The sequence below is a fragment of the Chanos chanos genome, chromosome 1 (genome assembly GCF_902362185.1).
Source record: "Chanos chanos chromosome 1, fChaCha1.1, whole genome shotgun sequence".
NCBI lineage: Eukaryota > Metazoa > Chordata > Actinopteri > Gonorynchiformes > Chanidae > Chanos > Chanos chanos.
The window spans coordinates 39,003,668-39,025,321 of record NC_044495.1 but is presented as its reverse complement, the minus strand read 5'-3'; the positions used below and the strand labels follow the sequence as shown (position 1 = coordinate 39,025,321).

At 40.2% G+C, this 21,654-nt stretch overlaps 1 protein-coding gene across 2 annotated transcripts; it reads right to left on the bottom strand.

Annotated features, from left to right (window-relative positions):
* Positions 1-1,901: 1,901 nt before the first annotated feature.
* Positions 1,902-20,182, bottom strand: syt9b (synaptotagmin IXb). Of its 2 annotated transcripts, none has more exons than XM_030780168.1 (7): positions 20,035-20,182; positions 13,614-13,977; positions 12,462-13,002; positions 4,886-5,006; positions 4,469-4,640; positions 3,541-3,706; positions 1,902-1,976 (listed from the first exon to the last, which is right to left on the bottom strand). In XM_030780168.1, exons 1-7 carry the CDS (start codon positions 20,180-20,182, stop codon positions 1,902-1,904), a joined length of 1,587 nt encoding a protein of 528 aa, XP_030636028.1. The 2 variants fall into 2 exon arrangements, with proteins under 2 accessions (XP_030636028.1, XP_030636036.1); XM_030780176.1 differs by having other exon boundaries at positions 3,577-3,706.
* Between the last annotated feature and the right edge of the window lie 1,472 nt (positions 20,183-21,654).

Here is a 21,654-nt window from a genome sequence, read left to right as displayed (position 1 = left end):
ACCAACCATCTATGTTGTGCTAAACCCACAATCCTTCATTGCTAGCAGTTGACTTGAACCATCCATTATGTTAATGACAGTGTAATAAAACTGTCATAACTAATGGTTGTAAGATGTTGTAAGGTGTTATGATCCCTCATATAGCACCCAAGATGACTCCAGATTAACGCAGACAGTATTTTTCTTGCTACAAAACTGTAATATAATTTGGCATATGGTGACAAAATATATCACGACTGCTTGTGGCACCTGTTGTACCAAAATCACATTCTCGTGAGAAAACAACACACTGATTTGTCAACTCTGTGTGAGTTTTCAAATGTGTACATTTTGAAATGCCCTGAGCTACACTTGTGCTTTTTCTGGATGTTGAGAGATTCCTTTGTGAAGAGTTAGTTGGCAGTTGTCTTAACCTCCATGGAGGAATCAGTTGGCACTTCCTCCTGTTGTAATCTGGAATCCCACATCACAGAAAGCAGGCTAACTGTACCACCATCTGTGCTCCACAGTTTACTCCAGTTTAGAATGAAGAGTATGTTTCATTTCCTTCTCAAACGTCAGCCATAGGGTACTGATCACAGCACAGATCTCAACACGCTTTAGGAGACATTTTCTTTTTTTTTTTATCATTAAGGCTTTGATTAAAGAGCCAACAATGTCAGTAAACAATGTCATTTCTTCCCTCTCTCTCCCTCTCTCTTCCCATCCCTTCTTGTCCCTTGACTGGCTGATTTCCTGACAGATTTCTGCGCAGACGAGCGTCAGTCATGTACATCTTTGAATCTGATGATGCTGAGAGCAAAAGGTGTGAGAGTAAGAACATTATCAAATGTTTGAGGACCAAGCGAAACATATCCATCAATCTTTTCTCATTTTCATAATACATCTACCAGTGACATAGAGTTGTGTGTGTGTGTGTTTTCTTGAACTGAGTTGAGATTGGATGATGTAAGTTGTCTTGGTTTGCTGCTCTGTCTACTGAATGTATCTCTATCTTGTGTGGAAGACTATTCTACAGTAACTTTAACAGGTGCCTGTTAAAATCTTTGTCTAGTCTTTCTCTATACTTCATTGTTTCCTGCTTTTTTTCTGCTCAGTGTTATAATGATATATGAATTCAATAATGACTTTCTTCTCCCCCTTTTTTTTTTTTGCATTACGCGATATTACTCATACTGTGACTAAATTATATTACCACAATGTTTTAAACGTATTTATACATATGCACAAAAAAGTAGAGCCACAAGAACAAAATATTTTTAAATATAAATATTTGATAACATCAGAGTGAACAATTTACATACAGTCGGGCTATGATTCAATCTCAAAAAAATTCACCTTGAATGATAAAGATCTCTTTACTTGCCAGAAGGTGATCATACATCTCGTTCGGTCAGAAGACTCTTACAGACTGAATCTTATCAATTTCCTATCACTGTCCTCTTTGACTTTTTTTTTTTAAAGTTTGACAAAATATTACACTGTAAGAACAAAAACCCACTGAAAAAGAATTCATGCACTGTACTGAAAAAGAAAAAGAAAATCATATCAATGTGTTATAACAACACGTTATTACAGAGACATAAAACATGACCATATAGAAAATATTAAACTCTTCAATAAAACTTTGAAAGATGTTCAAGTTTCTCTCTTTCTCTCTCTCTCTTTCTCTCTCTCTTTTTGAAACCGAATACTAACTACACATGATCACTCAACATGCATGTAGAATAAGCATTCGTTCTCTCTGTGAGCAAAAACACTGTATTCCAAAGTCCAGGAGTACCAGTTGCCTAATGGGGGCTTTGAGCGTGTGCACAAATTTTAATAGATACTTATGTATATGATTCTCCCCTTTGGTCATTTTGGTATTTTGGCCCATGGTGGAATGTATACGGTAGTTGTCACGGTGACGGGGGTGTCTTCAGTGAGTTGCAGGAACCCCCTTGACTGCCACCTGTAGTCCCCTGGCCCGCCCACTGGAGAGGACACAAACAGATTAATCAAAGGGGGTACAGTTTTGTGTGTATGGTAAGGGGGGGGGTGGAGTGGAGTGGGCACATGCAATAGTTAAACTATAGTAGGTTGTTACATGAGCTGTGTGTGTTGGCACATGTTAGTCTGAGACTGATGACCTTGTACTGGAATTTGCACATATGCTGTGAAATGTTTGTTATGCTAATGAGGGTGAAAAATATATGAAACAACCTTCAAAAGTGTGAATTCTTCTAACTAACGGAATAGATACCAAAACTGAGACAAATGTTTCAGCACACATGGGGAAGAATTTCAACCGTTATGTCTCTAAAGTAAATATTAAATTCTTCTTGTAGCTTTTCAGTATTGTAGAGTTGCATGGTGTAAGGAGCGTGAGGTGGTCCAGACAACACGCTGATTCCTTTGAATAGTTTAAGGGCTAACATGTTGCACTGGGTAACGGCTACAGTGGCACATTCTTCCGCGCTCTAAGATTTCGTTGTGTTTTCAAAAACTGTCTTCACAGTTTCTGAAGGTCTTTTCCGGGTTAGAAAACACCCTTGTCCTTGATGCAATTATTACTGCGCCTGTTTCTTTGAAAAACCCATCTTCTGTTTCAGGAAAAAAAAACCCTAAGAAAAAAAAACAACAACAAAAAAAGCAAAATGTCCCTGATTGAATTTCCCCTTCTTGTCTGGCCTCAAACACATCGCACACATCTTTGTGAGGGGAGATGTGATTATTTTCATATCTTTTTTGTCTGCTTCTGATTGAGGCCTGCTTTTTCCACTTGAAGTCTAGGGGTGATAAAAACGTTTTTTTTTCCCCCTCGTTTTTGTTTTCATTGTGGGCTCGAAGAGCGTACCCTTGGTCGAAATGCTACGGGATTTGAATTATATATGAGAACCGTCTGTGGTCTGAAGGGTCACTGTCTTGCAGTAAGACTTCAGATCGGTAATGTGTGAAAAGCCAGAAGGGAAAAAAAATCCCAACACAACAAAACACAATGTATTCTTTCCTCAAAATATCCCTGAAGGACTGGTCTTTCTGTCCTAAAGAGGATGTCATCTGAACTTCAGGGTAAATAGACAGACACCAAGAGTCATGAAAAATAACAGACTATGAGTCAATGGTAACTTGAAATGATGCCTGAGTCAGTTGCCCTTCTTTGACTGTATCCTGGAACAGAAGGATTAATCTGTGGTTTGTATGTGTATAGTGTGAAAGGTTTTTTGGAACCGTTCTTTGATAAACTTTCAAGTAACATTCAATGTGTTTGTCATATTTAAATTGTAATGTTTTATACTGTAATGAATGGTAAATGCAGATAGTTTTCAGTAAGGGACAAACATGTTATCCTCCAGCGAACAATGTAAAACCATTTCCTAACAAACAGGAACATTCCCAGGACTTTCATTCACTACCCACAAAGTCCTTGTCAACTCAACTCTGTTACGAATCGACTCTGAACTATCAGATCTACGTCTTGTGGCATGTGGTAAAACCACAGTAAAATCTGTACTGCTGTATGAGTTTACAGATGATGAAGACTGAACCAAGATCAACTTTCATACACTTCACCACAACATAACAGGATTTTACCTCTATGAGTGGGTGCCAGTGGGCAATGGGCTTGCGTGGGTATGTCAGCATCTCGTTCCAGTGGTCCCGTCCCAGGCTCTCCGCTGTGTTACCCACCCGACACACGCCAATGATCTCATTATGGCCTACACTGTGAGGAGGGGAGGAAGCACAGGCAAACCTAAAAACTTTGTCCTTGTACATTAAGACATAGAAAAACAGAAACAACTAAACTGAAACCCACATTCAGCTTTAGTGGGTTTGCTTTTGTGTTTAGCCATAGCGCACTGAGGGGCCTTTTGCTAAGAACTGTTATGTTTGTTGGCAGATTAGATCAGCTCATGAAATATTTACTGTGAATTACATCAAACAGCTAAGTAACAACAGTCTCTGTGCTGGTCTCCATTACCAGCTCTTTCTCTCTCTCTCTCTCTCTCTCTCTCTCTCTCTTTCTCTCTCTCTCTCTCCTCACTACTGCTTTTAAAAACAATATCTGAGCCATCTTGAGAAAATATGTATCTCGTATTTACTGTGAATTACATCAGAACGCTAAGTGCAACACTCTTCCTCTCGCTGGTCTTCATTACCAGCACCTCTCTCTCTCTCTACTTCTGCTTTTGAAAAAGACATTTGAGCCACCCTATGGTGAAGTGAATATGTATCTGCTGCTTCATTGTTCTTGATGGGGGTTAAAGCCCCCATGCTGCTTCTGCTTCCCTGCTTAGATCCTTCAGATGAGCAAAAATGCCTTTGTTTATGATTTTACATTCCAAAATATGGATCCCTTAGCAATTGTTTGCAATAATATTTGTTACTTTCACATTTGGAAGAAACAGCGTTTACTAAATTACAATCATGAAACAATGACAGAGTTTTCTGAGAACTGAGAGTAGTCTAAAGACTTTTTCCTCACCGGTCGTAGTCCATAACAGCTATTAAAAGGCTGATCTGGTCAATGTTCTCAGGAGGGACATCGAAAACTATGGCTTCGTTGTAGACCGGGTTCAGGGTGTTACGTTTGGTGGACGTTTTCCTCTTTTTCAACCTTCTGCCATTGCACATGAGGGAAACTTTGACGTAAGGGTCTGGAAGAATCAGGGGGGAGGGAAAAAAAGTGTTATACACACTTTTCTAGCGAGTTCAATTGAATGTGAAAGATGTCTCACTCTGCCGTGGCCGTCTGCCGACTTTAATGAATGAAAAAGCTTTGTGAGGCTTTGTAGGACTCTGCTGTGACATAACAAGACATGATGATCAGGCAGACTCTGGATCTCAGTAAACGGTATGAGACCAGTCATCCAATTTGCTGTGGAGTATTGGGAGAACGTACCGGAGGCTCCTGTGATGTCCATGGCTTTCAGATTTCTGGCTTTAATGATTGTGATGGTGAGCCGACCAGCGGTGGGGAGGTAACACAAGGAGAACATGAGGTCGCCCAAGTCCACATTATCCTATGATACACACACACACACACACACACAAAAACAATCAGCATTAAAACTGAAATTGAAACTCATTACATTTACCTAATGGTCACAATTAGAATGTCCCAATTACTGCTACAGAATATAGGCAATTAAAAGTGAGACACAAGACACATAAACTACAAACACAGCACCAAACAAAGGAAATATGATAAGCCAGGATGAGGAAATGGGATGTTATTTGCAATTATGTACAATTAGCCTTTCCAGAATGTTCTAATGTATTATATGTTCCGTATCTTCCATTCCACCCACTAAATTAATCGTTGTGGTTGGCAAGTGTTGTTGTCTTTTGGGTCCTTGATTTATGCTCATGCTAGAAGTACAGAGACATGAAATTTAAAGGCTTAATTACTTTGCCTTTAAAAACACTTAAGTCCATTCTAACAGTACTTGCAATTGAATACTTTTACTGAACACCAATTTTTTGACAATAACTCTTTTGTTAACAATTTGCCTTCGAGAACACTGCAATCATCTGCTGCTAGTTTATTGGAGGTTTTCAGCAAAACGAATTCGGGGATGCAGCCTTTGTAAATTACGCCCCAAAGCTATGGAACACACTACCTATAGATATCAGGGAAGCCAGCTCGCTAAATATTTTTAAAAGAAAGCTAAACACTTACCTCATCAATCTAGCCTTTAACTAGCTATGACTTTAATGATGGAGGCCTGAAATTCTTTCTCACGCTTTGCTTTGCACTTATGCACTAGTCCTGCACTTGAATCAGAATCGATGTCATCCTAAAACGTTTAAAAAAAAAAAACTACCGCATGCCTCAGTTTGCGAAAACTTTCTTGCTCTCTCTCTTCTTTTATCTCCACTTCCCTGCCCCAACACTGGGTATCCATTCTGAGGTCTACTAGGTTCCAGTCCCAAGTGTCTGCTCCCAGAATGAGGCCCATATACTGTCCCTCCTGCCCGGACCTCCTGCAGGCCCCTGTTCTGAACCAGCCGCCCACCTGTGATGCTACTCAACTTGACTATGTACTAAAAATAACCTGTCCTTACTAGTCACGCCAAAATCTCTATACTGTATACTGTAAACAATATAGACCACTGAATCTGTTTATCATGGATTCATTCTACACAATGAATGTCTATTTTATGTGCTGGCCAGAGGAGGATGGGCTCCCCTTTTGAGTCTTGGTTCCTCCCCGGGTCTCTTCCTCCTATTCGTTCTGTTCAGGAGTTTTTCCTTGCCACTGTCCCCTTGGGCTCGCTCACTGGGGGTCTAGGCACTGATCACTGCAAAGCTGCTCTGAGAACATTTTGATGGTAAAAAACGCTATAAACTTGAACTTGAACTTATACAGTGCTGCACCTTTTTTAAAATGTTGTATTTTACATGATTTCATGCATTCTATATATTCTATTTTTTAACTTTATTTTAATTTTATTATTATTATTATTATTCATATATTTTGAGACTTGCCTCTCATTTGTTCTAGTTTTGGTGCACATTTTCTCCAGTCTAGGTAGAGGCTTTGATTGTCTATCCAAAGATGCAAATATTAGCAAAATTGCCTTTTAAACTGAAATTATCCCGAACCAGAGAGTGTTCTAAATATAAAAACATATTTGCAAAAATATTGAAAATATTTTCCTTCTGGTATAACTGTTTTGTTGGCAGTAAAGCAGTGAAGCACAAAAGCAGTTAGAGAAGATCTTCCATGTCAGGGAATACCTTGCTAGTTCTTATTGCTCCGCACTAAATGAGAAACAGCTTTCACAGAGAGAGAGAAAAGAAAAGCTGCAGACTAATTATCACCTTCCTTAAAATAGCACACATGTGCAAGTGTGACGTTTTGCATTGGAACTCACTGTAATGTTCTGTAAGTTTCTTTAGTATTCCAAACCCAGAATCTTCATTGTTCCTCACCGGTAGTCTCTGATAAGCCATAAATATCTGAGTAGAATATGTGATTTCAACAGCTCTTTAACATTTTATGAGCTGTTGTGTATTCCTTGTGAATGTCCATTTGTAAACTGTGTGCAATAATGGGAAAGCATCTCAAAGACACAACAGGATACAACTGATGGAGACAAGTCATAAATCAAAGTTTGTGCACAAACCAAATGGCTTTTTAATGCGGACATAGAAAAGGCACTGCCAAATCCACATCTGTCAGAACTGTCCTCATGTTGTCAATTATTTACTAATCTCTGTTAATGGAAACCTCACTCTCTTTTCCCTCCGCGCAAAAACTATCAGAAGGAATCAGACCTCAGCACTTCTGAGTATGAAAGGCCGTGCCATCATGGCGTTCTCTCTTTCTGTCTCTCCTCTCTCTCCATAACTCTCTCATCATCACCCTCTTCATTTCTTCAAGTCCAGACGTGAGAGCTTAATTGCCCGTCATCGGTTCTCTCAGGTCCCTGACGCGGAGGTTCGTGCTCTGACCGTGTGTCTCTCCCCTGGGAGAGGCCTGTTAGCACAGATCTGCCCCACCCCCCCACCCCCCCACGGTTAAGCCCAACGACCGAGGGCCCCCACCTGCCTCTCTGCAGGTGATGTCATTCACATCGGCTCTGCAGAAAGGTCAGTATGGCGCTCCGCAGAGCGTGGCTCATTATCGGACAAGGTCGCCCCTTTCCATCCGGATTTGTCCCCCCCAAACCTGATGCACCCTTCATTATCACTCCAATGGTAGGGGACGGGCAACAGCATCAGGAACTGCTTGCCCAAACCCCCCCCCCCCAACACACACTTTCCCCACTGCTCAGAGAGGTGAGAGAGAGGTGGAGAGTCAAAATCCTATCCAAATCCTAATCTTGTGTGTTTCCTCGTGTCGAAAGAAAAATAGGTAACCTTGCAGAGATGACAGACAGCTTTGTTTTCATCATCGAGACACTTGGACCATGTTTTGAGGTTTATTCATCTGTCCAAGTCTAAGAGGAGAAATTTCACTCGGATTGGTGAAGTATTCAAAAGAGCACAATGAGGTTTGAGTCCAGCGGTCTCTCCGCATATCAATATGCAAACAAGAAAAATATTAATAAATTGTTAACGTTTATTCTGTATCACTTGTTTTTCTGTCTTGAAATTGTAAATCATCAGGAGACCAGTGTGTTCTGGTCCACTGAGATTATTCTTTGCACAAACTAATTAAGAAAGAATATTATGAACAAAGCATTCTTCTCCATCTTACCAAAGAAACCAACCAGCCAACCAAACAAACAAACAAAAAAACTCAAAACAAAGACAGCAGAAAAACAGCCATTCTGTGTCACTGAAGGTGAAAAAGGCATCTGTGGCTGTCCCACTGAAACTCCGCCTGCTTCAAAGTACTGAGACAAAGCGGTGGCATGGAGATGAAAGACTATGTCATGTTCCAAAAATTGAAAAAAAAAAAGCTTCAAAAAATTCATGCATCAGTGCAGACCAATAAGTCTTAACAATAATGTGATCTGCTGACTTGATTAGTTGTCTGCTGACTCGTGACCTGCGCACCATAATTATGGTACCCCCCCCCCCCCCCCCGACACACACACACACACACACACACACACACACTATACGTGGGAGACGCTATCTCAGCTTTTAAGCCAGCAATTATCTGAACACTTAGCCTGTCCTTGTGTAAAAAGAAAATAAGGCTCCGCCCCTGGTGCTGGTCCCACCCCCCCACTCCAGGCTGAGTTATTCAATTACCTACTTCCTTCTTCAGACTATAGGATAACAGTCGCCTCCATTCTCATAAGGACTTAAATCAAGTCAGTGGTGAAATTATGGTCGCCTGCGTCCTGTCAATGTGATTAGTGCTGAGTATTGAGGGGCCTTGGTCAGGCTGAGAGAGAGAGAGAAAGAGAGAGAGAAAGAGAGAAAGAGAGTGGCGGTAGTCTATCTTGTGTGATTATCCGGTTCATGCTTTCCCCCCTGGGCTTCCTCACTCTTAAAAGACAGTCTTAATAGGCCCAGCCATGGCCACAGCAGAGACGCAGAGAGTTAGCCCCACAGTTGTAAGACAGATTGAAGAAAAGACAGAGGGAAAGGGAAAGCATGCTGGCTCTCTAATGGAGGAGCGTTGGCGATTAGTCACTCAGTGGTGTACACGATCACTAGCACGATCGTGATCAGTACCAGAAGGATTTAAAGATGTCAAAATATAAAACATTCGGCATGACTGCTCATTCGATTTGCTGAATAGCACAACAGAAAAAAACAGGTTTTTGGAGATTCTGATCTTGATTTGTGAGGAGACATTATTTAATTTCTCAATACCTGCTGAAAGAGAAGTGTATATGTGTGTGTGTTTCCAGCAGAGAGGTGAGTCTTGACAGCCAATCCAGTGCCAGTAAATCATACTGACTGACCTTTTACTCTAAAGGATTAGGAATACATCAATCTCTTCTTCCAGCTGAGACAAATGTGTTGCCCTTTATACATGCATTAACAAAGTTCTGTTTTATTCATAGACAGGTTACAACCCAAACAAGTAAAAACCAAAAAACCCAAACCTATAGCTGAAGACACTCCCAGGAAGAGCGCTTTCTACTCGAGGTTGTATGGTCACTGAAGTAGATCAGTGACCATTTTCACTTCAAAACAATTGGTCTTGAAATACTTTTAATGAATGGAGTTGTTTGTCTTAATTTTTAAAGTTTGTTGAAGTTTTTAGCATCACAGTCGTCCTTCGTCGGGTGAGATTCATAAATAATTATCAAATGGATTCGGGTTTCAGTTTGGAGAGATCATCTGTAAATATCAATATTAAATGAGCCGCACTTGCGTATACTCATTTTATCTTCATTATGAGAGAAATCATCACTGATGCATTCACCAACCTAGCTTTCCTAATTCATCTTACACGTCTCTGAGGTGATGATCTTCATTTTAATGGATTTTAATTGTGTTTCTTACCGTGGGATTACCTGTAACATGTGTGTGGGTGTGTGTATATATATATATATATATATATATATATATATATATATATATATATATATATATATATATATATATATACACACACACACATATATATTCTCTGTAATAAAACCTATAGGGATTCATTGGTCGTGTTGTAAATTGTCCTTGAACACTCCATGCCATAGAAAATGGGGGGTAAACCCTTAAGCAAGACAGATGCTGCTGAAATGATTAAGACTTCCTATGTGTTCCCTATATGTAGACATAGCATATTGAAAGTAGTAGTTTAAAGCTAATTGTTTACCTCTGGTTATGTTATGATACATAGACAAGACTGAGAGAATAATTAATGTATGTGGTGTGCTAGGGGGTACTGTTTATGGTCAGTAGACCCAGCTCCCATGTCAAACATCCCTTGAGGCGTGGCCCATTTCTGAGGACCGAAAGGGATGTCTGTGATGGATCCTCTCACACTGAGGCTAGTCTGCGAGCTCTCCAGTGAGTTCTCCTGCTCTGGTTTTATTTATTACACACACACAAAAACCATCGGCCACTGTTCATCCAGAGGGAAAAGACCAAAATAGAGTGATGCTGTGATGTATTTTGACAACATTTATGCTGGTTAATACTTGTTTTGTAGAGAAATATTTCATATGACTAGCTAGTGTTATGGTAGTTATACATCGTTTTGGACTGCACACAATATTAAAATCGGTGTTCGCTGATAACACAAACGAACAAATCACAAAGCTGTCTAGATTTCTAATTATCACGTTAATTCCCCTCAGGTTTCCGACCAAATGGGAAGCCCTCTGACAAATAGGTTGTCAGAGGGTCACTTAATGAGGCTTTGTGGGGAATGAAAGCCTCAGAACATACATAAACACCAATCCATTTCCCGGACCCCCTTCGTGTGTTCTATGTGTTGAATGCTAGGAGGCTTAAGATCCGTATATTAATGTCAAAACAAATCCTGCTGCTTGAGATGTAGGTCATTTCAGCATGAGTCGCCTGGTGTGAACATAAAATATTCACGCCCCTCAAAGTATATTTTTGTGTTACTCGTCTTGAAGCATGCAAGTGATCCGGAGGTCGGATATAACTATCCTCAAATATTTTTAGCTTGCTGTCATAAAAATGCAGTTTTGTTTGCCTATCAGAAAACATGAGGTGGATGGACGCACGTACATCACAAGTGAGACACACTTTGTTGTTACTAAATATTGATATTTTAAGTTGAAATTAAAGCTAAGTGGCTTTTTGGAAAGCTAGACCAACCCGGCAAAACCCATTCTTTTATTTAGATCTTTGGGAGTCAACTGTCATTGTCTTCTTCTCAGAGGTTAACAGCATTAAGACTGAATCATTTTTTGTGGTTAGAGAACAGAGCTGAAGTAAAAAAAAAAAAAGTACAAGCTGAAATATGTACGGGCTGAAATATGATGTCATTACCTCTATTTTTTTTTACTGTTATATAGCTCATCCTTACACAGCAAACAGAGAAATGGCTGGCCAAGAATGCTCATCTTTCATGCTTACAATTTCACCCACTCTTAAAGCCAAGTTTCTGTTAAGCTCATACTGGTTTATGTGAAAGAATCGGCTAAAAAAGGAGATTATTCATAGGCATAAATAGGGTTCCACACTGATTAGGTCTTAAATTAAAGGACATATTGTTTTAGGGCTAAAACAATAAAAAAAAGAAATTACTGGCTTGGGTCTAATCGCTATTGTTACAATTCTGCTTACTGCTTGCAAGGGTATTACATCTTCTTTAAAATATTTGATTTACAAAAGCCAGCTAATAAAATTGGGAATATTTTGGAATGCTGCCCTTGTATCTTTGATGAAATTATGAAACGATTTCCTTTAAGCTAATGAAATTTAACGTTTTGGATTGTACTTTCTCTCTGGCCTGGGCGTAATTGTACCTGACATATTCGCCAATGCACAGATTCACCACATTGATTTCCAATAAGAGTCTAAACCTTGGCCCCGATGTCTTATAAACTCTGGATACAACAATCCCAATCACCTCATCCAAGTCAACAATAACAGGATGACAGTGAAACACACATATTCACTCCTTCACTTGCCTTGAGTTCATTTCTGTACAAATCGGAAGACTGAAATTGACAGATTGTGTGAAATGTTTATTAACTTCATATTTGCCCTCCATTCAAACTTGGGGCCAGGACAGCAAGAGTTCCAGGACAGCATCTATACAGACCACAGGATTCCAGATGGACTGTTTCCTTTGTATGTTCTGTAATGGCTGTGTCTGCACGAGTGACTTCAGTGGTACTGTAAAGTTTATTTATGTTGTAAATTATGTCCAGGATCCTGTTTTGTGTGCTGTAAAGGTCTGTGTGTATCGTATATCCCTCTGTGCTGTACTGGCCGTGGATACAAACCTCTTCCCCACAAGGTCAATAGACTTTACATTAAAAGAGCTAAAAAAGAAATGGGCCAAGGTTTGATCTTGTAAACCTCACTTTACCACAACCCCAGGAACATAAAAGACATAACGAGCGAAATGATGGCTTACCGCAGTAACATAGAGTATGTCTCGGCACAGCCTCGTCTCCCTGGGGAAGTCAGGTAAGTCCAGGAAGTTGTCCACGACCACTTGGCCAATGAGATCGTGGCGGGAGAAGCGGTCAAAGTCATAGACACTGAAGTGGAGCTTGCGCATGGACATGTCTGTGTATGCCACGGGAAACAGGAAGACCTCGTCGAAAACGGGGTTCAAAGTCTTGCGGTGCACTTTAGTCTGGTGTTTGGTCTTCCGGTCGGGGAGTAAGTATATTTTCACGTAGGGGTCAGAAGTCCCTGAGAAGTCCTTCGCAGGCAGATCCTCGGCCCTGTGGATTTTAATGATAAGCTGCTCCAAATCCAAGTCATACTTGAGGATGAAATGCAGTCGACCGCAGCTGTCTGCCCTCCTGCCGTCGTCTGTGTCCACAGAACGCTGTTTATAGAGCTCGGGTTTGATCCTGCCCAGGCCTGATAAGGACTCCTGCTTCTGGATCTGAGCCACGCTGAAGTCTGGGTTGGAGAGGTTCATCTGTCTCCTGATTGAGTTATGTCTTTGGCCAGAAAAGAAGAGAAGAACAAGATAATCACCTTAGCATTTTCTCCCATTGCTGTCTGAATGCAGAAGGTCAGAGATGATATTCTCAGCAAATGTCTGAGCCTGGGGATGAACACTAACTTCTGTTTCTACAGATATGTAGAGGGTTTTTTTCTTTAAATGCATTGGAGGAGACATCTCTGAAGAGTCAGCTTTCATCATTTCACTCATGCCTTTTTATCATTGTCCAGAAATTGGCTGAGCGTGCCATCAAAGATCAAGAATTTGCAGTTCTCCAAATTTCAACTCATCCAGGTAGATTTTAATTTTATCAGCAGGATCAGTATAACTGCGTGTTACCTAAGGTTGCTATGGAGACACAGACCTTGTACTAAAGTTATTCAGTGATTGAAAAATCTGATGGATTAATGTATGGATTTCATGGGTTTGACCTTATCTACGATTAAGAACAGAACATGAGAAAATGCTAAACTCTGAAATATTCTCCAGCATTCAAGAATAGGTTTCATTGTGCTTTAAGAGTGTTTTCAAACTGAAATTGCGGCTTTCTGGAAGTTTTAAAAACCTTTATCTCTTTTTTACCCTGAGTGTGGTTACTGGACTCACCTAACTGACGAGGTGGGTTCAGTGATTTGTCGTTGCACACGGGCAATGTGTATACAGTTCTCCTTGGCCTTGTTCTGGACCTCCAGCTGGATGTCCGGAGACGTGTGGCTGATCTTCATGGCCGACTCTGGCACCAGGGTGGGAGTGGAATGGTCTTTCAGGCAGTCCTCACTGTCTTTCCGTTCCAGGCCATCCACCTCGGTCAGCACAGGCTGCTGCTCATCCTGGCTGTCCTTCAGTCCGTCTGGCAGGCCCCTCTCTCGCCATGGCACCCAGCAGAGCTTCCACGACACGAAGAGAGAGACGCCAAACAACGCCAAGCCACATGTGGTCACAACCAGAGACAGCAGGCTCACAGACACATCTGAGATATAAACAGAAGAGACAGGGATGGGAGAGAGAGGGGAGGGTAGATAGATAGATAGATAGAGAGAGAGAGAGAGAGAGAGAGAAAGTATGAGGTATAAATCATTATAGAAGTTTTGTGCTCTAGTTGCATGTAATCCAGACACAGATTGTTCCCGAAATTATACATTTCTGCTATATTGGCAGATGAAATTGTCTTGGGTATCTTTTAGCTGTATAAGGGAGAAGAAATTGATTTTGAGATGCTGTGTCTGAAGCTAAAGCATTAATAATGTTACCCGTGTAGAACGGCTATTGTGGTGTTCAGATAGTTACATTTGTTAAAGGGAGATGTTCATTTCTGAAACAGTCTCGATTTTGGATTTTGTGCTCTCTGTCTCTCTCTCTCTCTCTCTCTCTCTCTCTCTATCTCTCTCTCTCTCAGAATTAGGCCACTCAGACGGTGAGGTTTTCAGTTTGGACTGAATGAATCCAGGTTAATGTGACCTGTATCCCCCCCCCCCCCCCCCCCCCCCCCGCCCCCCATCATACCCTGATGAATCTTAACAGGCCTGACTAAAGAATCCATTTAGATAAAAGAATAGCACTGGAAGTATCAGATATAAGATTTAGATTTCACATTCACATTTTAAACTTTTCAACTTTTTAATTTGTAATTTGTCCTTTATCTGAATGTACCTCCAGCTTTAAAGTGTTTTTTTTTTTTTTTTGCAAAGTGAATTGGCTAATTTATGTCTATGTCCAGTGTGTTACTACATTTACTTATTCTGAGCGAACAGGAGAAGACCGTAAAGATGAATGGAAGTAAAGTTAATTGTACTTTGAACAAATAAAGTTACCATGACCAATCATGAGGTATTCCACACTAAGTAATACATGAGAGTTACAGATAAAGCAATATACACTCTACAGCACACTATTAGCCTATAATAATACAGTCATGCGATAAAAGCCTGTTTCACTGTGTTATTGGCATGGCTGACGTGTTATTACAGAACAGAACTGGTTTTAAATTATGTCGCACTGCAGAACGATGTCATCCTCAAATTCCCTCTCTATCCACCCATCTGCAATAGCCTACTCACAGTTAGCAAAACATTAAAAAATACAAAACCCCCCACAAAAAATATTATAGTAATAAACAAAGAGCAAACAAAATGATATAAACAAAGTAGTTAAGACACTGTTAGGACTGTCATTTAATCAAAAACTGACTGTTCAGTTGTGTCCCTGAAAGACAATACCTGACTGTATATGCTAATGAAAATTGTGATGGTTTTTACAGGAAAGTTCCGATTTTTTTCTGTCTTGAGATTAGTTTTCTCCCGTCTGGAATATTATATTTCCTTTCAGACCATTTAAAAACTATTGCATCATTATTTAGATGTGACAGAAATTAACATCTAACAGTGCCAATTAGTAATTTGGCAATGAACAAGCTCTCCAAAGCACAAAAGCAACATTTTAGAAACTCTGAATTGGTTTCAAATAGTTCAAGTTTACAAATGGTAAAAAAGATGAGGTTTATTTTTCTTTTTTTCCCCCCACATGCAGAGTTTTTTTAAAAATATTTAGTGACTAAAAGTCAATCGCAAGCTGTAGCTGTTCTGGGGAATAGATAATACATCTGTCCCAGAAGTTTAGAAGTTTGTGCAGTACTCATTGTGGCTAAACAAATTCCTTGCTCACTATAGTTACACTTAAGAACAAAACTTGTGTTACTGATCTAAAATCAGTTGTTAAATGAAGAAACCAAATCACTGGGAATAATCTGTCCATCCTGTTTCACCGTATAGCCTACAAGGTGTAATCAGTTTAATTAGCTCCTAATACTAATGACTTTAATGAAATCAGAAGGATTTGATTCAGAGAGTTTGGATAATTATTCATAAACAAAGCAAAAAGACCTGCGAGGAACGACTGACAAGTTTAATTAACGTTGGCTCCGCGTGTGGAGCTATCGGCAACTGTCGAAGGATATGTCAACGGTTGACATCCTTCAACAAATACAGCCGAAACTAACGACTCTAAAGTGAACAATATTCTTACAGGAACATTGTGTGACTGGATGAAGAAGTTAGGCAGTGATGTATAGCGTATAAAATTACCAGATTTTTACCGTGATTTTACCGTGTAAAAATTACTTGCCCGAGAAGGTATCATTAGTATTAACTGGTAATGGCCTTATGATGTAACATCAAATCACCTGATTGCTGAACAAAGCAAGTCACTGTGTTTTGTTTAATTAGTGCAACAGAGTGCCACCTACAGCTTGACATCACACGTGACATCACATCAAGACGCTTAGCATTGGTACTGCTCTGTGCGTCTTTGGCGCATTTGATCATATAAAAATAAAACAAAACAAAACAAAAACAAACCAATGAACAAAAAATCATGACAACTCTCCGAGAACTATTCCGTCAGGTCAGATAACCTAATCAGTTTTGACATGTTTAGGCAAACAGAACGCTTTTTTTAAACTCCTCTTCTTTTTCAGAGTCTTAATATATTTATATATATTTAGCTGCCGCCACGTGAACGCGTAGTGAATAAAACACTATGAAGAAAGAAACTATGCTTTTACTTACGGTGCCTCGCTGGGACACATGTCCGCTACAGTTACATCTCCTATAATATTAATGTGTACTGGTTAGAATATTCATTAAAGTGGGAAGGAAGCCTTTGCCAAATACAGGGTCTCTGAGACTTGTTTACAATATATATGTGCATTTTCCAGATGTAATGGCATCGACGACCTTGGTAGCAACACAGGAGTAAGCAATGATTCAAGTTCAGTACAGCCAAATGGTTCAAGAGATTCAAACACATATAACCAAACCATGTAGGTACCAGGGTTCATTTAGAGTATGAATAATGCAGAGTGAAGTAAGATGTGTATGCCTGACAACAACAAGGCAACGTTAGGTAAGTCATCTAATTTACTGTCAGACGTATTTCTGGAATGATAAATAGATTTTTAAACATCTCTCCGTGAAGCTGACGGGGATATTTGTTAAAGTTTTGAACTTTTTTTCTTTTTTGGATCTAAGAGGTAAATGATGATCGACGAGAGTTCTGATGATCACACAATGACACACATAACGGATCACACAAAGACAAAATCACTTACCCCACCCCCACCCCACCCCCACCCCTTTGTTTGTTAGGATCTTCAAAACACAAAAGATGAAGAGGAGAAAAAGCAGTCCCAGATTTAAGGAAAGGAATTTGAAAGACTAGCAAGTGGAGACTCTTAGGCCTTTCTGTTATCTAAAGCAAGTTGTTCTCAAATCAGATACAGCTCAGACACATTTGCCAAGTGAGCCTCAAAATGAATTAAATTAACATACAGCAAGACTGCTCAAGTTTCAGTCATCCTCCTTGAAGGTCTTTTGTACTGTCTTTGTAGGAAATTATGTAAAACTCATGTACAGTGGTACAGGGGGCATGTTCCTTCTGAGTTCAGGGACCCCCTGCTGCGAACAGTGGTGAAAGGTTTATTCTTTCAGCAGGAAGCGAGTCATCGACAAGAGCAGACATGTTTCAGAATTTCAGTCATTGGTAGCTGGCAGAAACACTGCGCTGAAGGTGCTGTATGACTCTCCTATGATATCCATCTGGCTGGGTGAGAATTAGCAGGGTGTGGATTAGACCACAAGGACTATTCACCATAAACTCCTCTATGTTTGTATGTATCTATGTGTGTGTTTATGTTTGTGTGTGTGTGTATATATATGTATGTTTCTGTATGTATGTATTAATTCATTCATTTTTCTTACACTTTGAGCATGAAGTACTTCATCAGTTGCGGATAAGATTTTTCAGTTCTGTGAAGAGAAACTATATATTCAAAGACAATGGGACTGTGATGCTTATGAAATGATGGCCCTGATTCCTCTCCATGCTGTGTATTGAGCTGTTGTTGAGAGTGATGGAGAGAGTAATTTTCCACCGCAGAGTGGATCAGCGTTCAGAGATCGGACCATCGACCTAGGCAATGAGCTCATCAAGCCAGATGTCAAACGGTTACATCTCCCAGGGCCGTCCCCACGATACGAGGGAATTAACAAAGAAAAAAAAGAGAGAAAAGGATATCCTGGGACTTTCACTGACAGCCCCTCCGCAGTCGTCGTCTCAGAACACTGCACCCCGACACAGAAAACATAACCGAGAATCTGCTCCATTCACGTTCAGTTTTCTTTTTTTTTTCATGTTCGACCAGAGAGAGAGAGAGAGAGAGAGAGAGAGGGAGAGAGAGAGAGAGAGTCTCATCTTTCCCATGGGTACCATTACCCGTGACTTCCCACCATAAAGCCGCTCTCGCCCCGGAGCCATGGACTTTCCCATCAGGCTGAGTGTATGTTTATCGAGATTCTTGAAGGCCTGTGGAGGTGATGGTGGTGGGGGGGGGGAGGGGAGGGGATGGGGAAGGAGGGGTAAAGGGGCAGCCTCAGCTGCTCCCTTTCATTAAAGTCTTGTATAATACCTCTCGGGGATAAGGATTCACTAGCAAAACTATCCACAGCAGTAGTAGTGCCAGCACGTGTCAATAAAAAAGGACGTCTGTGAGGGAATACATTACGTGAATACAGTACGTTGGGAGTTACAGGGCGGGGTCAACGATGTACAGTCTTCAGCGTTCAACGGACCTTTGTGTGTGTGTTGCTTTGACAGAAATAGGGTATGAGAGGCGCCAGCTGAGAGTCCACCCCACACCCCTCACCCCCACCCCCGCCCCCGCCCCCTTCCAAGTGAGAGTATAGGTTAATGTGAATGCCATTATCACTGTCATCTGCACTTTCTGTGTTTCAGCAAAGATGAAGGGGTTTTTTCTTTGGGGGGGGGGGGGTCTAAGAAATAAGAAGAGCTGCAAAACACTCTGGGAATATTTTCTAATATTTCAAAACAAACACAAAAACAGGGTTTTTTTTTGTCCCGAGAAGTCTTCTCATAATGATTTGTGTTATTAAAAAAAAAAAGAAAAAAAGAAAAAAGAAAAAAAGACAATAGACACACAGGCTGTGCTTTCTCAGATGAGATGAATGGTCTCTAAGTAGCATTATCAATAGCAGGCAAACAGGATCTGTCTCCCTCATTATCTCTACTTGAACAGAATGTGTCTCTGATTGTGTCTGTCTGTGATGGTGGCACCACGTCAGTTACTTGGATGTCTAGTAGACATTTATGGACATATTCTTAGAGTTTTTCTTTCTGCTAGCTTAAAAGGTATGTCTCATTATGGCTCAGTGTAAACGAATGGGCACTTTGTTTTGTCAACATATTCAGTCAACATATTCAGAGAGTGTCTTTCAGTCAGCATATCCAGAGGTTATAAATAGGGCAACTTGTTCTAAATAGGTCAGTTACACATAAAATTAAATTAATGCATAATACATCTTTCGTGTTTTCAAAACTGCAAACCGTTGCTGAACTAAAATGGAATAGTAAAAACCCATCTCTCTTATACCATATAATTATAATAACCATATAGTATATGTACAACATAATCATCTTGTAAAACTCCAAGGTTCTTTGGCTCACAGAGTGACTTGGCGCATTTACAGTAAGTAATTTTGATTGTTCTAGTAGTTTAAAGCAGAATGTGTGTGCCTGGTACACATCAGCCTCAATCTGTAATGCCTTCAATGTGTACTGTCTATGGGTGGGGCTTTGATCCCAGTTATTTCCCGAACAAATATCGTTTTTAGTCATTTACCGCTAAAAACAAAGTCGCATTTTTAATTATCGAGAAAAAAAGAGGGATGGGACAAAATGATAGACAGCAAATATCAGATTACTTGTACCAAATGAAAAACTGAATGTTACTACTTAAACAAGTTTCGTCGTTGATAGTTCAGAATGTTTTTAAACGGTTCTAGACCTTTTGAAGTCAGTTTAAGAGAAAAGTAAGCTTCCCGCTTCCCCACTGACTACAATTAGTGGAACGGATAGTTTTCACGCATATCAAGTGCGAAACGTGAAGGATTTTCAGTTGCACCCGGATCAAACAACGACATTCTATTAAAATTAGGCGCATTAATTAAATCATTACCTGAGTCCGAATACCTCGGTCTGGCGAGATCTCGAAAATAGTATATGAAATCCAAACAGTTGTCATTCTGCACTTCCCCCTTAGAACAGAGATCGGAGAGCAGTTCCAGTGCCTTTCGACAAATCTCATCCTCTCTGTCTCCAGGCATTTCCCATCAGCATCCTTGTGAATGGAGGTCCCCCTTTGCAGCTCCGCACCGCTTCTGACGCTTAGCAAAACACCAGTGTGCGGCACTTCGCGCATCCAAGAGCGCACTTCAGCATAGCACAGCCACACTTTCTGAGAGCTCCTCTTCCTTCCAGAAAAAAGGAGAAAAAAGAAAAAAAAAAGCAATTTTCAATCTCGTACAAGTTCTTCAAAAAATATCCACAATTATACCACTAACACTTCTTATTTCAAAAGGTGTATATATATATTTTTTTTTTACTCTGTCAAAGAAGCGTCACTGGTTGATTTTACGGAGATGTGCGCTGTCCATTGAAGGCTGGTTCTGAACCGCGAGGCAGCGCGCGGCAGACTCATGAATGAGAAATCCCATGACTGCGCCTCCTTATTTCCCCAGTCGCCTTTTGGCTCTGCCTCCCACTCTCCCTCTTCCTCTCAATTATGCAGATATAACTTTTAAGGGGAATTCATAACCCCCAAAGCCTTCTCTCGCGTTAATCGTCAAGATTAGGATGATTTCACATATTACACCGTGCAGGTGGTTTACGAAGCATGGACTTCAAAACGCATTCGTGTGAACTAGCATTTGCTATAAACACTGAGTTAATATAAATTTACTTCATGATCCTCACAGCGATAATGCAAGCTATCTGGTTGCGAACGTCATAATGATATATTTCCTAATTATTTCCGTCCCGCTGTATAGAAGACTATCCTATTCTGTCTCTTTTGAAATCCTTTGAATTCGTATCAGTGAGAGGATAAAATCGTTTTAATATGAATATCTTTTCTTCATCTTATTGTTATTAAAACAACTCCGTACTGATGCTAACAAAACAGTGTTACAGACAGAAAAAAATCTTATTCTTACTCTTATTCTTATTCTTATTCTGATTGAAATAAACCAGCAATTTGCAGCACTATTTTTTCACAGCATAGCTTTCAGTATAAAAATATAACTGTTTATGTTTTGATGTATTTTCGTCATGCAAATTTCAGCCTATGTCGTGAATCAACCTTTAAAGAGGTTAGAATGTGGTTTCAGGTGGCTGCCTCCAGGCTATTTCCCAGTTGAAAACACTGTCTAAATCAATATTTTTTTTTCTTACTGTGTCTCTCACTGCTTCAAAGTGATGAAGTACTTTTTACATGTTTTTAGAGGCTTCTGATAAGTTATCCCATTCCTTGGCTTTGTTGTAACATTTGTGTCTTTTGAAAGACCCTCTGCCACCCACAGAAACCCTGTTTAAAAATGATCAACGGGTTTTACCCTCTTTCGATTGAAGGAAAAGACGGATAATCCATTCCCTCGATCCATCCATGTCCATCAGTCATTCAGTCAATACTGACATGGATCAAAAGCACTTTCCGTCTTTATTGTTTGTTTACTCTGCAATAACATTGTCCCTCAAGGCCATCCATCCAACAGCCCACACAGAACAGCACGAGAAAATC